Below are 26,300 nucleotides of genomic sequence, written 5' to 3'. Positions count from 1 at the left end.
TGGGGCCACTACTTTTACATATGGGTGGCCCCAGCGGGAATCGAACCCACGACGCTTGGCGTTGCAAGCGCCATGCTCTACCGACTGAGCCACACAGGACCCTAGTTGATGTCTAGTTGATGTACTAGTGGGTTATTAGAGGGCTGGTTCTAGTTTATGTACTGGTGGGTTATTAGAGGGCTGGTTCTAATTGATGTACTAGTGGGTTATTAGAGGGCTGGTTCTAATTGATGTACTAGTGGGTTATTAGAGAGCTGGTTCTAGTTGATGTACTAGTGGGTTATTAGAGAGCTGGTTCTAGTTGATGTACTAGTGGGTTATTAGAGGGCTGGTTCTAGTTGATGTACTAGTGGGTTATTAGAGGGCTGGTCAGCTGGTTCCAGTTGATGTACTAGTGGGTTATTAGGGGGCTGGTTCTAGTTGATGTACTAGTGGGTTATTAGAGGGCTGGTTCTAGTTGATGTACTAGTGGGTTATTAGAGGGCTGGTTCTAGTTGATGTACTAGTGGGTTATTAGAGGGCTGGTCAGCTGGTTCTAGTTGATGTACTACTGGGTTATTAGAGAGCTGGTTCTAGTTGATGTACTAGTGGGTTATTAGAGGGCTGGTCAGTTGGATCTAGTTGAAGTACTAGTGGGTTATTAGAGGGCTGGTTCTAGTTGATGTACTAGTGGGTTATTGGAGGGCTGGTCAGCTGGTTCTAGTTGATGTACTAGTGGGTTATTAGAGGACTGGTTCTAGTTGATGTACTAGTGGGTTATTAGAGGGCTGGTTCTAGTTGATGTACTAGTGGGTTATTGGAGGGCTGGTCAGCTGGTTCTAGTTGATGTACTAGTGGGTTATTAGAGGGCTGGTTCTAATTGATGTACTAGTGGGTTATTAGAGAGCTGGTTCTAGTTGATGTACTAGTGGGTTATTAGAGGGCTGGTTCTAGTTGATGTACTAGTGGGTTATTAGAGGGCTGGTCAGCTGGTTCCAGTTGATGTACTAGTGGGTTATTAGGGGGCTGGTTCTAGTTGATGTACTAGTGGGTTATTAGAGGGCTGGTTCTAGTTGATGTACTAGTGGGTTATTAGAGAGCTGGTTCTAGTTGATGTACTAGTGGGTTATTAGAGGGCTGGTCAGCTGGTTCCAGTTGATGTACTAGTGGGTTATTAGGGGGCTGGTTCTAGTTGATGTACTAGTGGGTTATTAGAGGGCTGGTTCTAGTTGATGTACTAGTGGGTTATTAGAGGGCTGGTCAGCTGGTTCTAGTTGATGTACTAGTGGGTTATTAGAGGGCTGGTCAGCTGGTTCTAGTTGATGTACTAGTGGGTTATTAGAGGGCTGGTCAGCTGGTTCTAGTTGATGTACTAGTGGGTTATTAGAGGGCTGGTTCTAGATGTACTAGTGGGTTATTAGAGGGCTGGTCAGCTGGTTCTAGTTGATGTACTACTGGGTTATTAGAGAGCTGGTTTTAGTTGATGTACTAGTGGGTCATTAGAGGGCTGGTTCTAGTTGATGTACTAGTGGGTCATTAGAAGGCTGGTTCTAGTTGATGTACTAGTGGGTCATTAGAGGGCTGGTCAGCTGGTTCTAGTTGATGTACTAGTGGGTTATTAGAGGGCTGGTTCTAGTTGATGTACTTGTGGGTTATTAGAGGGCTGGTCAGCTGGTTCTAGTTGATGTACTAGTGGGTTATTAGAGGGCTGGTCAGCTGGTTCTAGTTGATGTACTAGTGGGTCATTAGAGGGCTGGTCAGCTGGTTCTAGTTGATGTACTAGTGGGTCATTAGAAGGCTGGTTCTAGTTGATGTACTAGTGGGTCATTAGAGGGCTGGTCAGCTGGTTCCAGTATAACCTATTATCTACGGTCCTACCTGCTGCTCGGGGTTCGATGGAACTCCTCTGGTGACGACGGGGGGGTGATGTCATCAACCTGAGACACCTCAAACAGCTTCTTTGCCACATCCTGCCTCAGACGCTTAGCCTTGGGAGCTACACACGGATACAAATACATCAACGACAAAAGACACCACAGTACTCTCTCTCTCCCTCACGTCATCACACTAACGGCAGAGAAGAGGGAAGAGCTACTCACTGATTGGTTCGTCCGCCAACAGGTGTTCTATGTCCTCTCCGTCACACGCCACAGACGGGCCTTCCAATTGGCCGAGGCTCCGTTCTGACGATGCCTGTGATTGGCTCCTGAGTGGCTGGTCACCAGCGGTGATGGCTTCCTGGAACGACTGAGGCTTCTGCTTCCGGAACTCTGAACGCTTAGTGGAAGGAGCTTGATGAACTGACCCCACAGAGAGACACATCAGAATACAAACACAGAGACACACACATCAGAATACACAGAGAGAGACACACACACATCAGAATACACACACACACAGAGACACACATCAGAATACACACACACACACACACACAGAGAGACACATCAGAATACACACACACACACACACACACACACACACACACACACACACACACACACACACACACACACACACACACATCAGAATACACACAGAGAGAGAGACACACACATCAGAATACACACACACACACACAGAGAGACACACATCAGAATACACACACACACACACACACACACACACACACACACACACACACACACACAGAGAGACAGACATCAGAATACACACACAGAGAGAGACACACACATCAGAATACACACACACAGAGAGACACACATTGGAATACACACACACACACACATCAGAATACACACACACACACACACACACACACACACACAGAGACACACACACACACCAGAATACACAAACACACACAGAGAGACACACACACATCAGAATACACAAACACACACAGAGAGACACACACACATCAGAATACACAAACACACACAGAGAGACACACACACATCGGAATACACACACAGAGACACACATCAGAATACACACACACACACACAGAGACACACACACACACACATCAGAATACACACAGAGACACACACACACATCAGAATAAACACACAGAGAGAGACACACACACAGAGAGAGAGACATCAGACTAGTGTGTAGCAGACAGTATTTTTCAGTGACAACACTTCTGGCGTCCTCAAATTACACCCAGGTGTTAAGAGATGCAGATAGATAAGTAGTGGTCACCTCCGTTTCCTGTGAACAAGACCTGTAACATGGCCGAGGGGGAACCCTAACCAAGACCTGTAACATGGCCGAGGGGGAACCCTAACCAAGACCTGTAACATGGCCGAGGGGGAACCCTAACCAAGACCTGTAACATGGCCGAGGGGGAACCCTAACCAAGACCTGTAACATGGCCGAGGGGGAACCCTAACCAAGACCTGTAACATGGCCGGGGGAACCCTAACCAAGACCTGTAACATGGCCGAGGGGGAACCCTAACCAAGACCTGTAACATGGCCGAGGGGAACCCTAACCAAGACCTGTAACATGGCCGAGGGGGAACCCTAACCAAGACCTGTAACATGGCCGAGGGGGAACCTTAACCAAGACCTGTAACATGGCCGAGGGGGAACCCTAACCAAGACCTGTAACATGGCCGAGGGGGAACCCTAACCAAGACCTGTAACATGGCCGAGGGGGAACCCTAACCAAGACCTGTAACATGGTAGAGGGGGAACCCTAACCAAGACCTGTAACATGGAGACATGGGAACCCTAACCAAGACCTGTAACATGGTCGAGGGGGAACCCTAACCAAGACCTGTAACATGGCCGAGGGGGAACCCTAACCAAGACCTGTAACATGGCCGAGGGGGAACCCTAACCAAGACCTGTAACATGGCCGAGGGGGAACCCTAACCAAGACCTGTAACATGGCCGAGGGGGAACCCTAACCAAGACCTGTAACATGGCCGAGGGGGAACCCTAACCAAGACCTGTAACATGGAGACATGGGAACCCTAACCAAGACCTGTAACATGGTCGAGGGGGAACCCTAACCAAGACCTGTAACATGGCCGAGGGGGAACCCTAACCAAGACCTGTAACATGGCCGAGGGGGAACCCTAACCAAGACCTGTAACATGGCCGAGGGGGAACCCTAAACAAGACCTGTAACATGGCCGAGGGGGAACCCTAACCAAGACCTGTAACATGGCCGAGGGGGAACCCTAACCAAGACCTGTAACATGGCCGAGGGGGAACCCTAACCAAGACCTGTAACATGGAGACATGGGAACCCTAACCAAGACCTGTAACATGGCCGAGGGGAACCCTAACCAAGACCTGTAACATGGCCGAGGGGAACCCTAACCAAGACCTGTAACATGGCCGAGGGGGAACCCTAACCAAGACCTGTAACATGGAGACATGGGAACCCTAACCAAGACCTGTAACATGGCCGAGGGGGAACCCTAACCAAGACCTGTAACATGGCCGAGGGGGAACCCTAACCAAGACCTGTAACATGGAGACATGGGAACCCTAACCAAGACCTGTAACATGGCCGAGGGGTAACCCTAACCAAGACCTGTAACATGGCGGAGGGGGAACCCTAACCAAGACCTGTAACATGGTCGAGGGGGAACCCTAACCAAGACCTGTAACATGGAGACATGGGAACCCTAACCAAGACCTGTAACATGGCCGAGGGGGAACCCTAACCAAGACCTGTAACATGGCCGAGGGGGAACCCTAACCAAGACCTGTAACATGGCCGAGGGGGAACCCTAACCAAGACCTGTAACATGGCCGAGGGGGAACCCTAACCAAGACCTGTAACATGGAGACATGGGAACCCTAACCAAGACCTGTAACATGGTCGAGGGGGAACCCTAACCAAGACCTGTAACATGGCCGAGGGGAACCCTAACCAAGACCTGTAACATGGCCGAGGGGGAACCCTAACCAAGACCTGTAACATGGCCGAGGGGGAACCCTAACCAAGACCTGTAACATGGCCGAGGGGGAACCCTAACCAAGACCTGTAACATGCCCGAGGGGGAACCCTAACCAAGACCTGTAACATGGCCGAGGGGGAACCCTAACCAAGACCTGTAACATGGCCGAGGGGGAACCCTAACCAAGACCTGTAACATGGCCGGGGGAACCCTAACCAAGACCTGTAACATGGCCGAGGGGGAACCCTAACCAAGACCTGTAACATGGCCGAGGGGGAACCCTAACCAAGACCTGTAACATGGCCGAGGGGGAACCCTAACCAAGACCTGTAACATGGCCGAGGGGGAACCTTAACCAAGACCTGTAACATGGCCGAGGGGGAACCCTAACCAAGACCTGTAACATGGCCGAGGGGGAACCCTAACCAAGACCTGTAACATGGCCGAGGGGGAACCTAACCAAGACCTGTAACATGGTAGAGGGGGAACCCTAACCAAGACCTGTAACATGGAGACATGGGAACCCTAACCAAGACCTGTAACATGGTCGAGGGGAACCCTAACCAAGACCTGTAACATGGCCGAGGGGGAACCCTAACCAAGACCTGTAACATGGCCGAGGGGGAACCCTAACCAAGACCTGTAACATGGCCGAGGGGGAACCCTAACCAAGACCTGTAACATGGCCGAGGGGGAACCCTAACCAAGACCTGTAACATGGCCGAGGGGGAACCCTAACCAAGACCTGTAACATGGAGACATGGGAACCCTAACCAAGACCTGTAACATGGTCGAGGGGGAACCCTAACCAAGACCTGTAACATGGCCGAGGGGGAACCCTAACCAAGACCTGTAACATGGCCGAGGGGGAACCCTAACCAAGACCTGTAACATGGCCGAGGGGGAACCCTAAACAAGACCTGTAACATGGCCGAGGGGAACCCTAACCAAGACCTGTAACATGGCCGAGGGGGAACCCTAACCAAGACCTGTAACATGGCCGAGGGGGAACCCTAACCAAGACCTGTAACATGGAGACATGGGAACCCTAACCAAGACCTGTAACATGGCCGAGGGGGAACCCTAACCAAGACCTGTAACATGGCCGAGGGGGAACCCTAACCAAGACCTGTAACATGGCCGAGGGGGAACCCTAACCAAGACCTGTAACATGGAGACATGGGAACCCTAACCAAGACCTGTAACATGGCCGAGGGGGAACCCTAACCAAGACCTGTAACATGGCCGAGGGGAACCCTAACCAAGACCTGTAACATGGAGACATGGGAACCCTAACCAAGACCTGTAACATGGCCGAGGGGTAACCCTAACCAAGACCTGTAACATGGCGGAGGGGGAACCCTAACCAAGACCTGTAACATGGTCGAGGGGGAACCCTAACCAAGACCTGTAACATGGAGACATGGGAACCCTAACCAAGACCTGTAACATGGCCGAGGGGAACCCTAACCAAGACCTGTAACATGGCCGAGGGGGAACCCTAACCAAGACCTGTAACATGGCCGAGGGGGAACCCTAACCAAGACCTGTAACATGGCCGAGGGGGAACCCTAACCAAGACCTGTAACATGGAGACATGGGAACCCTAACCAAGACCTGTAACATGGTCGAGGGGGAACCCTAACCAAGACCTGTAACATGGCCGAGGGGGAACCCTAACCAAGACCTGTAACATGGCCGAGGGGAACCCTAACCAAGACCTGTAACATGGCCGAGGGGAACCCTAACCAAGACCTGTAACATGGCCGAGGGGGAACCCTAACCAAGACCTGTAACATGCCCGAGGGGGAACCCTAACCAAGACCTGTAACATGGCCGAGGGGGAACCCTAACCAAGACCTGTAACATGGAGACATGGGAACCCTAACCAAGACCTGTAACATGGCCGAGGGGGAACCCTAACCAAGACCTGTAACATGGCCGAGGGGAACCCTAACCAAGACCTGTAACATGGCCGAGGGGGAACCCTAACCAAGACCTGTAACATGGAGACATGGGAACCCTAACCAAGACCTGTAACATGGCCGAGGGGGAACCTAACCAAGACCTGTAACATGGCCGTGGGGGAACCCTAACCAAGACCTGTAACATGGCCGAGGGGGAACCCTAACCAAGACCTGTAACATGGAGACATGGGAACCCTAACCAAGACCTGTAACATGGCCGAGGGGAACCCTAACCAAGACCTGTAACATGGCCGAGGGGGAACCCTAACCAAGACCTGTAACATGGCCGAGAGGGAACCCTAACCAAGACCTGTAACATGGAGACATGGGAACCCTAACCAAGACCTGTAACATGGAGACATGGGAACCCTAACCAAGACCTGTAACATGGCCGAGGGGGAACCCTAACCAAGACCTGTAACATGGCCGAGGGGAACCCTAACCAAGACCTGTAACATGGCCGAGGGGGAACCCTAACCAAGACCTGTAACATGGCCGAGGGGGAACCCTAACCAAGACCTGTAACATGGCCGAGGGGAACCCTAACCAAGACCTGTAACATGGCCGAGGGGGAACCCTAACCAAGACCTGTAACATGGCCGAGGGGGAACCCTAACCAAGACCTGTAACATGGAGACATGGGAACCCTAACCAAGACCTGTAACATGGCCGAGGGGGAACCCTAACCAAGACCTGTAACATGGCCGAGGGGGAACCCTAACCAAGACCTGTAACATGGCCGAGGGGGAACCCTAACCAAGACCTGTAACATGGCCAAGGGGGAACCCTAACCAAGACCTGTAACATGGCCGAGGGGGAACCCTAACCAAGACCTGTAACATGGAGACATGGGAACCCTAACCAAGACCTGTAACATGGCCGAGGGGGAACCCTAACCAAGACCTGTAACATGGCCGAGGGGGAACCCTAACCAAGACCTGTAACATGGCCGAGGGGGAACCCTAACCAAGACCTGTAACATGGCCGAGGGGAACCCTAACCAAGACCTGTAACATGGCCAAGGGGAACCCTAACCAAGACCTGTAACATGGAGACATGGGAACCCTAACCAAGACCTGTAACATGGAGACATGGGAACCCTAACCAAGACCTGTAACATGGCCGAGGGGGAACCCTAACCAAGACCTGTAACATGGCCGAGGGGGAACCCTAACCAAGACCTGTAACATGGAGACATGGGAACCCTAACCAAGACCTGTAACATGGCCGAGGGGGAACCCTAACCAAGACCTGTAACATGGCCGAGGGGGAACCCTAACCAAGACCTGTAACATGGCCGAGGGGGAACCCTAACCAAGACCTGTAACATGGAGACATGGGAACCCTAACCAAGACCTGTAACATGGAGACATGGGAACCCTAACCAAGACCTGTAACATGGCCGAGGGGGAACCCTAACCAAGACCTGTAACATGGCCGAGGGGGAACCCTAACCAAGACCTGTAACATGGCCGAGGGGAACCCTAACCAAGACCTGTAACATGGCCGAGGGGGAACCCTAACCAAGACCTGTAACATGGCCGAGGGGGAACCCTAACCAAGACCTGTAACATGGCCGAGGGGAACCCTAACCAAGACCTGTAACATGGCCGAGGGGGAACCCTAACCAAGACCTGTAACATGGAGACATGGGAACCCTAACCAAGACCTGTAACATGGCCGAGGGGGAACCCTAACCAAGACCTGTAACATGGCCGAGGGGGAACCCTAACCAAGACCTGTAACATGGCCGAGGGGAACCCTAACCAAGACCTGTAACATGGCCAAGGGGGAACCCTAACCAAGACCTGTAACATGGCCGAGGGGAACCCTAACCAAGACCTGTAACATGGAGACATGGGAACCCTAACCAAGACCTGTAACATGGCCGAGGGGGAACCCTAACCAAGACCTGTAACATGGCCGAGGGGAACCCTAACCAAGACCTGTAACATGGCCGAGGGGGAACCCTAACCAAGACCTGTAACATGGCCGAGGGGGAACCCTAACCAAGACCTGTAACATGGCCAAGGGGGAACCCTAACCAAGACCTGTAACATGGAGACATGGGAACCCTAACCAAGACCTGTAACATGGAGACTTGGGAACCCTAACCAAGACCTGTAACATGGCCGAGGGGGAACCCTAACCAAGACCTGTAACATGGCCGAGGGGGAACCCTAACCAAGACCTGTAACATGGCCGAGGGGAACCCTAACCAAGACCTGTAACATGGAGACATGGGAACCCTAACCAAGACCTGTAACATGGAGACATGGGAACCCTAACCAAGACCTGTAACATGGCCGAGGGGGAACCCTAACCAAGACCTGTAACATGGCCGAGGGGGAACCCTAACCAAGACCTGTAACATGGCCGAGGGGAACCCTAACCAAGACCTGTAACATGGCCGAGGGGGAACCCTAACCAAGACCTGTAACATGGCCGAGGGGAACCCTAACCAAGACCTGTAACATGGAGACATGGGAACCCTAACCAAGACCTGTAACATGGAGACATGAGAACCCTAACCAAGACCTGTAACATGGAGACATGGGAACCCTAACCAAGACCTGTAACATGGAGACATGGGAACCCTAACCAAGACCTGTAACATGGAGACATGGGAACCCTAACCAAGACCTGTAACATGGAGACATGGGAACCCTAACCAAGACCTGTAACATGGCCGAGGGGGAACCCTAACCAAGACCTGTAACATGGAGGGGAACCCTAACCAAGACCTGTAACATGGCCGAGGGGGAACCCTAACCAAGACCTGTAACATGGAGACATGGGAACCCTAACCAAGACCTGTAACATGGCCGAGGAGGAACCCTAACCAAGACCTGTAACATGGCCGAGGGGGAACCCTAACCAAGACCTGTAACATGGCCGAGGGGGAACCCTAACCAAGACCTGTAACATGGCCGAGGGGGAACCCTAACCAAGACCTGTAACATGGCCGAGGGGGAACCCTAACCAAGACCTGTAACATGGCCGAGGGGGAACCCTAACCAAGACCTGTAACATGGCCGAGGGGGAACCCTAACCAAGACCTGTAACATGGAGACATGGGAACCCTAACCAAGACCTGTAACATGGCCGAGGGGGAACCCTAACCAAGACCTGTAACATGGCCGAGGGGGAACCCTAACCAAGACCTGTAACATGGAGACATGGGAACCCTAACCAAGACCTGTAACATGGCCGAGGGGGAACCCTAACCAAGACCTGTAACATGGCCGAGGGGGAACCCTAACCAAGACCTGTAACATGGCCGAGGGGGAACCCTAACCAAGACCTGTAACATGGCCAAGGGGGAACCCTAACCAAGACCTGTAACATGGCCGAGGGGGAACCCTAACCAAGACCTGTAACATGGAGACATGGGAACCCTAACCAAGACCTGTAACATGGAGACATGGGAACCCTAACCAAGACCTGTAACATGGCCGAGGGGAACCCTAACCAAGACCTGTAACATGGCCGAGGGGGAACCCTAACCAAGACCTGTAACATGGCCGAGGGGGAACCCTAACCAAGACCTGTAACATGGCCGAGGGGGAACCCTAACCAAGACCTGTAACATGGCCGAGGGGAACCCTAACCAAGACCTGTAACATGGCCGAGGGGGAACCCTAACCAAGACCTGTAACATGGCCGAGGGGAACCCTAACCAAGACCTGTAACATGGAGACATGAGAACCCTAACCAAGACCTGTAACATGGAGACATGGGAACCCTAACCAAGACCTGTAACATGGAGACATGGGAACCCTAACCAAGACCTGTAACATGGAGACATGGGAACCCTAACCAAGACCTGTAATATGGCCGAGAGGGAACCCTAACCAAGACCTGTAATATGGAGACATGGGAACCCTAACCAAGACCTGTAACATGGAGACATGGGAACCCTAACCAAGACCTGTAACATGGAGACATGGGAACCCTAACCAAGACCTGTAATAAGGCCGAGGGGGAACCCTAACCAAGACCTGTAACATGGCCGAGGGGAACCCTAACCAAGACCTGTAACATGGCCGAGGGGGAACCCTAACCAAGACCTGTAACATGGAGACAAGGGAACCCTAACCAAGACCTGTAACATGGAGACATGGGAACCCTAACCAAGACCTGTAATATGGAGACATGGGAACCCTAACCAAGACCTGTAATATGGAGACATGGGAACCCTAACCAAGACCTGTAATATGGAGACATGGGAACCCTAACCAAGACCTGTAACATGGAGACATGGGAACCCTAACCAAGACCTGTAACACGGCCGAGGGGGAACCCTAACCAAGACCTGTAACATGGAGACATGGGAACCCTAACCAAGACCTGTAACATGGAGACATGGGAACCCTAACCAAGAGCTGTAACATGGAGATGTGGGATGATTTTTTTACATTGTTTCTAATGTACCAAAATAACGGCTAAAAACGGGTCGCCGCTGTCTTACTATTTTCTCCTTCTGTTCCAAGAGAACTACTACATCTGTTCCTACTTTTAACTCTGCATTTTGGGCTTGATAGTAAGCATTTCACTGTAAAGACTACACCTGTTGTATTCAGCATTTCACTGTAAGGTCTACTACACCTGTTGTATTCAGCATTTCACTGTAAGGTCTACTACACCTGTTGTATTCAGCATTTCACTGTAAGGTCTACTACACCTGTTGTATTCAGCATTTCACTGTAAGGTCTACTACACCTGTTGTATTCAGCATTTCACTGTGAGGTCTACTACACCTGTTGTATTCAGCATTTCACTGTAAGGTGGCAGGGTAGCCTAGTGGTTAGAGCGTTGGACTAGTAACCGGAAGGTTACGAGTTCAAACCCCCGAACTGACAAGGTACAAATCTGTCATTCTGCCCCTAAACAGGCAGTTAACCCACTGTTCCCAGGCCGTCATTGAAAATAAGAATTTGTTCTTAACTGACTTGCCTGGTAAAATACATTTTAAATTTTTTTTTTTTTAAAGGTCTACTACACCTGTTGTATTCAGCATTTCACTGTGAGGTCTACTACACCTGTTGTATTCAGCATTTCACTGTGAGGTCTACTACACCTGTTGTATTCATCATTTCACTGTAAGGTCTACTACACCTGTTGTATTCAGCATTTCACTGTGAGGTTTACTACACCTGTTGTATTCATCATTTCACTGTGAAGTCTACTACACCTGTTGTATTCAGCATTTCTCTGTGAGGTCTACTACACCTGTTGTATTCAGCATTTCACTGTGAGGTCTACTACACCTGTTGTATTCAGCATTTCACTGTAAGGTCTACTACACCTGTTGTATTCAGCATTTCACTGTGAGGTTTACTACACCTGTTGTATTCAGCATTTCACTGTGAGGTCTACTACACCTGTTGTATTCATCATTTCACTGTGAGGTCTACTACACCTGTTGTATTCAGCATTTCACTGTGAGGTCTACTACACCTGTTGTATTCATCATTTCTCTGTGAGGTCTACTACACCTGTTGTATTCAGCATCTCACTGTGAGGTCTACTACACCTGTTGTATTCATCATTTCACTGTGAGGTCTACTACACCTGTTGTATTCAGCATTTCACTGTGAGGTCTACTACACCTGTTGTATTCATCATTTCACTGACAAATACATGTTTAACTATTGACGACCCTATAAAGCGACTTTTCAAAACGCTGCTGTAGCCTCCTGTCCGTTCTGAGTTATATCACCTGACGCCCAGGTGAGAAACAAACAAATCGACCCGCGTTTAGAAAAGTCGTTTTAATAAGAAGACTTTTGGATATTTTTTTTATCTTGACCAGACTAACTTTAATCCATCTAACTCGGCTACAACTCACAGTCCATCTCAGCCAGGACCTCCAGCTCATCAGCGAACTGTTGTTCATACTCGTCCTCTATCCCGAACATCTCGTCATACTCGTCCATTAGTAGTCAGTCAAGTTGACCGGTATGTACCGGACAGCCGAGGTGTATAATATGATAATAATATCTATGCAATACTACTTTTTCAGTCGGTTCCGTGTTTGTTCGTTTTTGTCTTCTCCTGTCCGCGTCTGTCTGCTCAATTTCGCGGTAAACTCTTTGGGTTAACTATTTCCGGGTTAATTTTGTTTTCTCGCTTGTGATTGGATGATCCAGACAAAGACTAAGCTGCTTGTCCAATAGAAACCAACCAATTCCATTTGTAGGCGCTGTTATGGCGACGACACGCCAAACTGCGCATGTGCAGCCAGTCAAAAATCAAAGTCCACACTTTTCTGATATAAAGTTGTTTCTGCCGAAAATTAAAACGTGTCAATTTGTAATTTTTCACGAAGTTGGAGTAATAACATGTTCAACTACTTAAAACATTGGCTTGAATCTAGATTGTGCCTTTTAGAATTAAGGAAAATTAACAACTAATAAGGAAGAATTGTTAATTTCTCTCATTGATCTATTTCACTAGTGTTCCCGGAAGTCTCAAAATATTGCGCCTCTTGGTTTAGAAACTCTCTGATCCAGATATTCATGTTCCGGAGGGGTGCTTCCGTATCCGGTCGGACCAAGTTAGTTTGAGCAGCAGAATAATAAAACACCTTCTACACTACTACGGATAAAACCAGAGTTAAAATATTGCTGATCATTTCTCAAACAAAATCTCTGTAAAAAAAAAAAAACTAACATATGTTTCTTGTGAAAACAGAAAAACTTCAGGTGGAGAGGATAAAATGTGCAAGGTTGAACTCTACCGCTGGGTGACGGTGCTACTCGTGTCTGTCGACTAAACAGCTGTCAACACAACTCAAGTCTCCAGAGTTGACTTGTTGTTGATTTGGAAAGAAAAATTTATACGGTTTTTATACTGGACACCGAAAGCAAACTGGTGAGAGATTTAATTCGATAACGACGTTGTTTATATTGTTTGTCAGGACCTAAAGCATCGCAACCTGGACACATCTAATACTATAAACGGTGAAGTACGGGATAAACCGCAGGGGTAATAACCCGTAACGAATTCAGCTCATCACGAAACTGTCAGCAACAACTAGCGGCTTTTACCTTGGATAACTTAAACCCCCCTAAAAAAAATATCTCTCAATTAAAGTGTATTCTTGTTAGTTTAGACTTTGAAACATTTATAAATATAAGTGGTTTAGTATGTAATAACTTTTACTCCTTAGTTTGTTGCTTGACAACGTTAGCTATCAGGAAGTGCTTGAGCAGCCAGGTGATCCCATCCCCGGTGTCACCATGGTAACCACCAGGTAAGGTACCGGAAGACCAAACTCCTGGGGCCCCTGCCCCTAGGCACAGCACCGCAGATTCAAATAACCAACTCATCATCAAGCTTTGATGATTTGAATCTGCTGTGTAGTGCTAGGGTAAATACCAAAACGTGCACCCATGGGGGAGGGGGCCCCAGCACTAGGGTAAATACCAAAACGTGCACCCATGGGGGAGGGGGCCCCAGCACTAGGGTAAATACCAAAACGTGCACCCATGGGGGAGGGGGGCCCCAGCACTAGGGTAAATACCAAAACGTGCACCCATGGGGGCAGGTTCCCAGGACTAGGGTAAATACCAAAACGTGCACCCATGGGGGCAGGTTCCCAGGACTAGGGTAAATACCAAAACGTGCACCCATGGGGGAGGGGGGCCCAAGACCAAGCTGTAGAGGAGAGAGTTAGTTAATTAGTTAGTTAACTACTTAATAGTACTAGCTTGTTTATCTTCGTCTTACATGTTGTCGTTACTCTGCTGTTCTGAATCCAAAATACCCGGAGGATGACTTGGAGGACAGGTACCTACAGTAGGAAGCTACTGGACACAGAGGGAAGTGATTAGGGTTTCTGTGTGAATGTTTTTATAGCAGGTTCATGGTTTTCTGCTAATGTAACCTCTTGGGTACTGAAACCCACTCAAAACAGTGTTTCGCCCACTGAGCAAAACCCGAGACTGTGTAGACACATTATTGTTATTTTATTGTGCGATTAAAAAATATATATATATATATATATTTTTTTTACCTTTAATTTATTTTCCTAACCCTGTTTTCTTAAATCTGCATTGTTGGTTAAGGGCTTGTAAGTAAGCATTTCACTGTTGTATTTGACAAATTAAATGTGATTTGTGTGGTAATAATGTTGTGTGTTTTCCAGGAAGGTCTCACTGAAGTGTGGCAGCCCAGACAGGGGTTGGCCACGCCCCCAGAGGGAGTGGCTAACACCAATGTAGACAAACTAAAGGACCGATTAGTCCTGTTCTCCGCTAACTCCTCACCCTCTTGTATGGAGCTGGCCAATAGGATCGCAGAGTGAGTCAATAGACCACACCCACTTTCCAGATGTTCCAGTTTACACCAGGGTTGTTGCAGATAGAAACGCCTTGATCAGAGTGGACATGATTCCCTCGTACTACACGTCAGATAGAAACGCCATTACTAGAGCGGACATGAACCCCCCAGGGTTAGCATGTTACCTTTCCCTCTGGTAGGAGACTGTAGTTGAATAGCATGTTACCTTTCCCTCTGGTAGGAGACTGTAGTTGAATAGCATGTTACCTTTCCCTCTGGTAGGAGACTGTAGTTGAATAGCATGTTACCTTTCCCTCTGGTAGGAGACTGTAGTTGAATAGCATGTTACCTTTCCCTCTGGTAGGAGACTGTAGTTGAATAGCATGTTACCTTTCCCTCTGGTAGGAGACTGTAGTTGAATAGCATGTTACCTTTCCCTCTGGTAGGAGACTGTAGTTGAATAGCGTGTTACCTTTCCCTCTGGTAGGAGTCTGTAGTTGAATAGCATGTTACCTTTCCCTCTGGTAGGAGACTGTAGTTGAATAGCATGTTACCTTTCCCTCTGGTAGGAGACTGTAGTTGAATAGCGTGTTACCTTTCCCTCTGGTAGGACACTGTGGTTTAGTATTATATAACACCTCCTAACCTGTCTGTCTATAGGAGACTGGGAGTCGAGCTGGGGAAGACTGAAGTCTACCAGGATTCTAATGGAGGTGAGGAGGAGGAGGAGGAAGAGGAGGATGGTAGTGGTTCTGTGTGACCCCTGACCTGACCTCTTGTCTCCATAGAAACACGTATCCAGATCCAGGAGTCGGTCAGAGGGAAAGACGTCTACATCATCCAGACCATCTCACCGTCAGTTTATAACAGGATACACCTGGTGTACACCGTCAGTTTATAACTGGATACACCTGGTGTACACCGTCAGTTTATAACAGGATACACCTGGTGTCAGTTTATAACTGGATACACCTGGTGTACACCATCAGTTTATAACTGGATACACCTGGTGTCAGTTTATAACAGGATACACCTGGTGTCAGTTTATAACAGGATACACCTGGTGTCAGTTTATAACAGGATACACCTGGTGTACACCATCAGTTTATAACAGGATACACCTGGTGTCAGTTTATAACAGGATACACCTGGTGTCAGTTTATAACAGGATATACCTGGTGTCAGTTTATAACTGGATACACCTGGTGTCAGTTTATAACTGGATACACCTGGTGTCAGTTTATAACAGGATACACCTGGTGTCAGTTTATAACAGGATACACCTGGTGTACACCATCAGTTTATAACAGGATACACCTGGTGTACACCATCAGTTTATAACAGGATACACCTGGTGTCAGTTTATAACTGGATACACCTGGTGTCAGTTTATAACAGGATACACCTGGTGTCAGTTTATAACAGGATACACCTGGTGTCAGTTTATAACAGGATACACCTGGTGTCAGTTTATAACAGGATACACCTGGTGTCAGTTTATACAGGATACACCTGGTGTCAGTTTATAACAGGATACACCTGGTGTCAGTTTATAACAGGATACACCTGGTGTCAGTTTATAACAGGATACACCTGGTGTCAGTTTATAACTGGATACACCTGGTGTCAGTTTATAACTGGATACACCTGGTGTCAGTTTATAACTGGATACACCTGGTGTCAGTTTATAACAGGATACACCTGGTGTCAGTTTATAACAGGATACACCTGGTGTACTCCGTCAGTTTATAACAGGATACACCTGGTGTACACCATCAGTTTATAACAGGATACACCTGGTGTCAGTTTATAACTGGATACACCTGGTGTCAGTTTATAACAGGATACACCTGGTGTCAGTTTATAACTGGATACACCTGGTGTCAGTTTATAACAGGATACACCTGGTGTACACCATCAGTTTATAACAGGATACACCTGGTGTACACCATCAGTTTATAACAGGATACACCTGGTGTACACCGTCAGTTTATAACAGGATACACCTGGTGTACACCATCAGTTTATAACAGGATACACCTGGTGTACTCCGTCAGTTTATAACAGGATACACCTGGTGTACACCATCAGTTTATAACAGGATACACCTGGTGTCAGTTTATAACTGGATACACCTGGTGTCAGTTTATAACAGGATACACCTGGTGTCAGTTTATAACTGGATACACCTGGTGTCAGTTTATAACAGGATACACCTGGTGTACACCATCAGTTTATAACAGGATACACCTGGTGTACACCATCAGTTTATAACAGGATACACCTGGTGTACACCGTCAGTTTATAACAGGATACACCTGGTGTACACCGTCAGTTTATAACAGGATACACCTGGTGTCAGTTTATAACAGGATACACCTGGTGTCAGTTTATAACAGGATACACCTGGTGTACACCATCAGTTTATAACAGGATACACCTGGTGTACACCATCAGTTTATAACAGGATACACCTGGTGTCAGTTTATAACAGGATACACCTGGTGTCAGTTTATAACTGGATACACCTGGTGTCAGTTTATAACAGGATACACCTGGTGTACACCGTCAGTTTATAACAGGATACACCTGGTGTCAGTTTATAACAGGATACACCTGGTGTCAGTTTATAACAGGATACACCTGGTGTCAGTTTATAACAGGATACACCTGGTGTCAGTTTATAACAGGATACACCTGGTGTACACCGTCAGTTTATAACAGGATACACCTGGTGTCAGTTTATAACAGGATACACCTGGTGTCAGTTTATAACAGGATACACCTGGTGTACAACGTCAGTTTATAACTGGATACACCTGTTGTCAGTTTATAACAGGATACACCTGGTGTCAGTTTATAACAGGATACACCTGGTGTACACCGTCAGTTTATAAAAGGATACACCTGGTGTCAGTTTATAACTGGATACACCTGGTGTCAGTTTATACAGGATACACCTGGTGTCAGTTTATAACAGGATACACCTGGTGTCAGTTTATAACAGGATACACCTGGTGTACACCGTCAGTTTATAACAGGATACACCTGGTGTACACCGTCAGTTTATAACAGGATACACCTGGTGTCAGTTTATAACAGGATACACCTGGTGTACACCATCAGTTTATAACAGGATACACCTGGTGTACACCGTCAGTTTATAACTGGATACACCTGGTGTCAGTTTATAACTGGATACACCTGGTGTCAGTTTATAACTGGATACACCTGGTGTCAGTTTATAACAGGATACACCTGGTGTCAGTTTATAACTGGATACACCTGGTGTCAGTTTATAACTGGATACACCTGGTGTCAGTTTATAACAGGATACACCTGGTGTCAGTTTATAACAGGATACACCTGGTGTCAGTTTATACAGGATACACCTGGTGTCAGTTTATAACTGGATACACCTGGTGTCAGTTTATAACTGGATACACCTGGTGTCAGTTTATAACAGGATACACCTGGTGTCAGTTTATAACAGGATACACCTGGTGTCAGTTTATAACAGAATACACCTGGTGTCAGTTTATAACAGGATACACCTGGTGTCAGTTTATAACAGGATACACCTGGTGTACACCGTCAGTTTATAACAGGATACACCTGGTGTACACCGTCAGTTTATAACAGGATACACCTGGTGTCAGTTTATAACAGGATACACCTGGTGTACACCATCAGTTTATAACAGGATACACCTGGTGTACACCGTCAGTTTATAACAGGATACACCTGGTGTCAGTTTATAACTGGATACACCTGGTGTACACCATCAGTTTATAACAGGATACACCTGGTGTCAGTTTATAACAGGATACACCTGGTGTACACCATCAGTTTATAACAGGATACACCTGGTGTACACCGTCAGTTTATAACAGGATACACCTGGTGTACACCGTCAGTTTATAACAGGATACACCTGGTGTACACCATCAGTTTATAACAGGATACACCTGGTGTACACCGTCAGTTTATAACTGGATACACGTGGTGTCAGTTTATAACAGGATACACCTGGTGTCAGTTTATAACAGGATACACCTGGTGTACACCGTCAGTTTATAACTGGATACACCTGGTGTCAGTTTATAACAGGATACACCTGGTGTCAGTTTATAACAGGATACACCTGGTGTACACCATCAGTTTATAACAGGATACACCTGGTGTCAGTTTATAACAGGATACACCTGGTGTCAGTTTATAACTGGATACACCTGGTGTCAGTTTATAACAGGATACACCTGGTGTCAGTTTATAACTGGATACACCTGGTGTCAGTTTATAACTGGATACACCTGGTGTCAGTTTATAACAGGATACACCTGGTGTCAGTTTATAACAGGATACACCTGGTGTCAGTTTATACAGGATACACCTGGTGTCAGTTTATAACTGGATACACCCGGTGTCAGTTTATAACTGGATACACCTGGTGTCAGTTTATAACAGGATACACCTGGTGTCAGTTTATAACAGGATACACCTGGTGTCAGTTTATACAGGATACACCTGGTGTCAGTTTATAACAGGATACACCTGGTGTCAGTTTATAACAGGATACACCTGGTGTCAGTTTATAACAGGATACACCTGGTGTCAGTTTATAACAGGATACACCTGGTGTCAGTTTATAACAGGATACACCTGGTGTACACCGTCAGTTTATAACAGGATACACCTGGTGTCAGTTTATAACTGGATACACCTGGTGTCAGTTTATAACAGGATACACCTGGTGTCAGTTTATAACAGGATACACCTGGTGTCAGTTTATACAGGATACACCTGGTGTACACCGTCAGTTTATAACAGGATACACCTGGTGTCAGTTTATAACAGGATACACCTGGTGTCAGTTTATAACAGGATACACCTGGTGTACACCGTCAGTTTATAACTGGATACACCTGGTGTACACCGTCAGTTTATAACAGGATACACCTGGTGTCAGTTTATAACAGGATACACCTGGTGTACACCGTCAGTTTATAACAGGATACACCTGGTGTCAGTTTATAACAGGATACACCTGGTGTCAGTTTATAACAGGATACACCTGGTGTCAGTTTATAACTGGATACACCTGGTGTCAGTTTATAACAGGATACACCTGGTGTACACCGTCAGTTTATAACTGGATACACCTGGTGTCAGTTTATAACAGGATACACCTGGTGTACACCGTCAGTTTATAACTGGATACACCTGGTGTCAGTTTATAACAGGATACACCTGGTGTACACCGTCAGTTTATAACAGGATACACCTGGTGTCAGTTTATAACAGGATACACCTGGTGTACACCGTCAGTTTATAACAGGATACACCTGGTGTCAGTTTATAACAGGATACACCTGGTGTACACCGTCAGTTTATAACAGGATACACCTGGTGTCAGTTTATAACAGGATACACCTGGTGTCAGTTTATAACAGGATACACCTGGCGTCAGTTTATAACAGGATACACCTGGCGTCAGTTTATAACAGAATACACCTGGTGTCAGTTTATAACAGAATACACCTGGTGTCAGTTTATAACAGAATACACCTGGTGTCAGTTTATAACTGGATACACCTGGTGTCAGTTTATAACAGGATACACCTGGTGTACACCATCAGTTTATAACAGGATACACCTGGTGTACACCGTCAGTTTATAACAGGATACACCTGGTGTCAGTTTATAACAGGATACACCTGGTGTCAGTTTATAACAGGATACACCTGGTGTACACCGTCAGTTTATAACTGGATACACCTGGTGTCAGTTTATAACTGGATACACCTGGTGTACACCGTCAGTTTATAACAGGATACACCTGGTGTACACCGTCAGTTTATAACTGGATACACCTGGTGTACACCGTCAGTTTATAACAGGATACACCTGGTGTCAGTTTATAACAGGATACACCTGGTGTCAGTTTATAACAGGATACACCTGGTGTACACCGTCAGTTTATAACTGGATACACCTGGTGTCAGTTTATAACTGGATACACCTGGTGTACACCGTCAGTTTATAACAGGATACACCTGGTGTCAGTTTATAACAGGATACACCTGGTGTCAGTTTATAACAGGATACACCTGGTGTCAGTTTATAACAGGATACACCTGGTGTACACCGTCAGTTTATAACAGGATACACCTGGTGTCAGTTTATAACAGGATACACCTGGTGTCAGTTTATACAGGATACACCTGGTGTACACCTGGTGTCAGTTTATACAGGATACACCTGGTGTACACCGTCAGTTTATAACAGGATACACCTGGTGTCAGTTTATAACAGGATACACCTGGTGTACACCGTCAGTTTATACAGGATACACCTGGTGTCAGTTTATAACAGGATACACCTGGTGTCAGTTTATAACGGGATACACCTGGTGTACACCGTCAGTTTATAACAGGATACACCTGGTGTACACCGTCAGTTTATAACAGGATACACCTGGTGTACACCGTCAGTTTATAACGGGATACACCTGGTGTACACCGTCAGTTTATAACAGGATACACCTGGTGTACACCGTCAGTTTATAACTGGATACACCTGGTGTCAGTTTATAACAGGATACACCTGGTGTACACCGTCAGTTTATAACAGGATACACCTGGTGTCAGTTTATAACTGGATACACCTGGTGTACACCATCAGTTTATAACAGGATACACCTGGTGTACACCGTCAGTTTATAACTGGATACACCTGGTGTACACCGTCAGTTTATAACAGGATACACCTGGTGTCAGTTTATAACAGGATACACCTGGTGTCAGTTTATAACAGGATACACCTGGTGTACACCGTCAGTTTATAACTGGATACACCTGGTGTCAGTTTATAACTGGATACACCTGGTGTACACCGTCAGTTTATAACAGGATACACCTGGTGTCAGTTTATAACAGGATACACCTGGTGTCAGTTTATAACAGGATACACCTGGTGTACACCGTCAGTTTATAACAGGATACACCTGGTGTCAGTTTATAACAGGATACACCTGGTGTCAGTTTATACAGGATACACCTGGTGTACACCTGGTGTCAGTTTATACAGGATACACCTGGTGTACACCGTCAGTTTATAACAGGATACACCTGGTGTCAGTTTATAACAGGATACACCTGGTGTACACCGTCAGTTTATACAGGATACACCTGGTGTCAGTTTATAACAGGATACACCTGGTGTCAGTTTATAACGGGATACACCTGGTGTACACCGTCAGTTTATAACAGGATACACCTGGTGTACACCGTCAGTTTATAACAGGATACACCTGGTGTACACCGTCAGTTTATAACGGGATACACCTGGTGTACACCGTCAGTTTATAACAGGATACACCTGGTGTACACCGTCAGTTTATAACTGGATACACCTGGTGTCAGTTTATAACAGGATACACCTGGTGTACACCGTCAGTTTATAACAGGATACACCTGGTGTCAGTTTATAACAGGATACACCTGGTGTACACCGTCAGTTTATAACAGGATACACCTGGTGTCAGTTTATAACAGGATACACCTGGTGTACACCGTCAGTTTATAACAGGATACACCTGGTGTCAGTTTATAACAGGATACACCTGGTGTCAGTTTATAACAGGATACACCTGGCGTCAGTTTATAACAGGATACACCTGGCGTCAGTTTATAACAGAATACACCTGGTGTCAGTTTATAACAGAATACACCTGGTGTCAGTTTATAACAGAATACACCTGGTGTCAGTTTATAACTGGATACACCTGGTGTCAGTTTATAACAGGATACACCTGGTGTACACCATCAGTTTATAACAGGATACACCTGGTGTACACCGTCAGTTTATAACAGGATACACCTGGTGTCAGTTTATAACAGGATACACCTGGTGTCAGTTTATAACAGGATACACCTGGTGTACACCGTCAGTTTATAACTGGATACACCTGGTGTCAGTTTATAACTGGATACACCTGGTGTACACCGTCAGTTTATAACAGGATACACCTGGTGTACACCGTCAGTTTATAACTGGATACACCTGGTGTACACCGTCAGTTTATAACAGGATACACCTGGTGTCAGTTTATAACAGGATACACCTGGTGTCAGTTTATAACAGGATACACCTGGTGTACACCGTCAGTTTATAACTGGATACACCTGGTGTCAGTTTATAACTGGATACACCTGGTGTACACCGTCAGTTTATAACAGGATACACCTGGTGTCAGTTTATAACAGGATACACCTGGTGTCAGTTTATAACAGGATACACCTGGTGTCAGTTTATAACAGGATACACCTGGTGTACACCGTCAGTTTATAACAGGATACACCTGGTGTCAGTTTATAACAGGATACACCTGGTGTCAGTTTATACAGGATACACCTGGTGTACACCTGGTGTCAGTTTATACAGGATACACCTGGTGTACACCGTCAGTTTATAACAGGATACACCTGGTGTCAGTTTATAACAGGATACACCTGGTGTACACCGTCAGTTTATACAGGATACACCTGGTGTCAGTTTATAACAGGATACACCTGGTGTCAGTTTATAACGGGATACACCTGGTGTACACCGTCAGTTTATAACAGGATACACCTGGTGTACACCGTCAGTTTATAACAGGATACACCTGGTGTACACCGTCAGTTTATAACGGGATACACCTGGTGTACACCGTCAGTTTATAACAGGATACACCTGGTGTACACCGTCAGTTTATAACTGGATACACCTGGTGTCAGTTTATAACAGGATACACCTGGTGTACACCGTCAGTTTATAACTGGATACACCTGGTGTCAGTTTATAACTGGATACACCTGGTGTACACCATCAGTTTATAACAGGATACACCTGGTGTACACCGTCAGTTTATAACAGGATACACCTGGTGTACACCGTCAGTTTATAACTGGATACACCTGGTGTACACCGTCAGTTTATAACAGGATACACCTGGTGTCAGTTTATAACAGGATACACCTGGTGTCAGTTTATAACAGGATACACCTGGTGTACACCATCAGTTTATAACAGGATACACCTGGTGTCAGTTTATAACTGGATACACCTGGTGTCAGTTTATAACAGGATACACCTGGTGTCAGTTTATAACAGGATACACCTGGTGTACACCGTCAGTTTATAACTGGATACACCTGGCGTCAGTTTATAACTGGATACACCTGGTGTACACCATCAGTTTATAACAGGATACACCTGGTGTCAGTTTATAACAGGATACACCTGGTGTCAGTTTATACAGGATACACCTTGTGTACACCATCAGTTTATAACAGGATACACCTGGTGTCAGTTTATAACAGGATACACCTGGTGTACACCATCAGTTTATAACAGGATACACCTGGTGTACACCATCAGTTTATAACAGGATACACCTGGTGTCAGTTTATAACTGGATACACCTGGTGTCAGTTTATAACAGGATACACCTGGTGTACACCATCAGTTTATAACAGGATACACCTGGTGTCAGTTTATAACTGGATACACCTGGTGTACACCGTCAGTTTATAACTGGATACACCTGGTGTCAGTTTATAACAGGATACACCTGGTGTACACCGTCAGTTTATAACAGGATACACCTGGTGTACACCGTCAGTTTATAACTGGATACACCTGGTGTACACCGTCAGTTTATAACAGGATACACCTGGTGTACACCATCAGTTTATAACAGGATACACCTGGTGTACACCGTCAGTTTATAACAGGATACACCTGGTGTACACCGTCAGTTTATAACTGGATACACCTGGTGTACACCGTCAGTTTATAACAGGATACACCTGGTGTACACCATCAGTTTATAACAGGATACACCTGGTGTACACCGTCAGTTTATAACAGGATACACCTGGTGTACACCGTCAGTTTATAACTGGATACACCTGGTGTACACCGTCAGTTTATAACAGGATACACCTGGTGTACACCGTCAGTTTATAACTGGATACACCTGGTGTCAGTTTATAACAGGATACACCTGGTGTACACCGTCAGTTTATAACAGGATACACCTGGTGTACACCGTCAGTTTATAACAGGATACACCTGGTGTACACCGTCAGTTTATAACAGGATACACCTGGTGTACACCATCAGTTTATAACAGAATACACCTGGTGTCAGTTTATAACAGGATACACCTGGTGTCAGTTTATAACAGGATACACCTGGTGTACACCATCAGTTTATAACAGGATACACCTGGTGTACACCATCAGTTTATAACAGGATACACCTGGTGTCAGTTTATAACAGGATACACCTGGTGTCAGTTTATAACAGGATACACCTGGTGTACACCATCAGTTTATAACAGGATACACCTGGTGTACACCATCAGTTTATAACAGGATACACCTGGTGTCAGTTTATAACTGGATACACCTGGTGTCAGTTTATAACAGGATACACCTGGCGTCAGTTTATAACAGAATACACCTGGTGTCAGTTTATAACAGAATACACCTGGTGTCAGTTTATAACAGAATACACCTGGTGTCAGTTTATAACTGGATACACCTGGTGTCAGTTTATAACAGGATACACCTGGTGTCAGTTTATAACAGGATACACCTGGTGTACACCGTCAGTTTATAACAGGATACACCTGGTGTCAGTTTATAACAGGATACACCTGGTGTCAGTTTATAACAGGATACACCTGGTGTACACCGTCAGTTTATAACTGGATACACCTGGTGTCAGTTTATAACAGGATACACCTGGTGTCAGTTTATAACAGGATACACCTGGTGTCAGTTTATAACTGGATACACCTGGTGTACACCGTCAGTTTATAACTGGATACACCTGGTGTCAGTTTATAACAGGATACACCTGGTGTACACCGTCAGTTTATAACAGGATACACCTGGTGTACACCGTCAGTTTATAACAGGATAGACCTGGTGTCAGTTTATAACTGGATACACCTGGTGTCAGTTTATAACAGGATACACCTGGTGTCAGTTTATAACTGGATACACCTGGTGTCAGTTTATAACAGGATACACCTGGTGTCAGTTTATAACAGGATACACCTGGTGTCAGTTTATAACAGGATACACCTGGTGTCAGTTTATACAGGATACACCTGGTGTACACCGTCA

The 26,300-nt window shown here is 46.4% G+C and overlaps 2 protein-coding genes across 2 annotated transcripts in view; one reads left to right on the top strand and one right to left on the bottom strand.

Moving 5' to 3' along the window:
* The window catches only part of LOC135538451 (chromosome transmission fidelity protein 18 homolog), a 178,396-nt gene extending 165,484 nt beyond the window's left edge, over positions 1-12,912 (bottom strand). Inside the window, 3 exon segments of the mRNA XM_064964351.1 lie at positions 1,858-1,975; positions 2,079-2,279; positions 12,683-12,912. Of these exon segments, the coding sequence (XP_064820423.1) occupies positions 1,858-1,975; positions 2,079-2,279; positions 12,683-12,770 (407 nt within the window). The 5' untranslated portion in view covers positions 12,771-12,912.
* A 446-nt stretch (positions 12,913-13,358) lies between these two features.
* The window catches only part of LOC135538449 (phosphoribosyl pyrophosphate synthase-associated protein 2-like), a 69,078-nt gene continuing 56,136 nt past the window's right edge, over positions 13,359-26,300 (top strand). Inside the window, exons 1-4 of the mRNA XM_064964350.1 lie at positions 13,359-13,707; positions 14,984-15,138; positions 15,778-15,830; positions 15,906-15,972. Of these exons, the coding sequence (XP_064820422.1) occupies positions 15,113-15,138; positions 15,778-15,830; positions 15,906-15,972 (146 nt within the window). The 5' untranslated portion in view covers positions 13,359-13,707; positions 14,984-15,112. The remainder of the gene's footprint in view (positions 13,708-14,983; positions 15,139-15,777; positions 15,831-15,905; positions 15,973-26,300) is intronic.

This window comes from Oncorhynchus masou, unplaced genomic scaffold, assembly GCF_036934945.1.
Source record: "Oncorhynchus masou masou isolate Uvic2021 unplaced genomic scaffold, UVic_Omas_1.1 unplaced_scaffold_966, whole genome shotgun sequence".
NCBI classification, from domain to species: domain Eukaryota; kingdom Metazoa; phylum Chordata; class Actinopteri; order Salmoniformes; family Salmonidae; genus Oncorhynchus; species Oncorhynchus masou.
The sequence above is the reverse complement of the archived record's forward strand: the minus strand, read 5'-3'. Positions and strand labels throughout refer to the sequence as shown.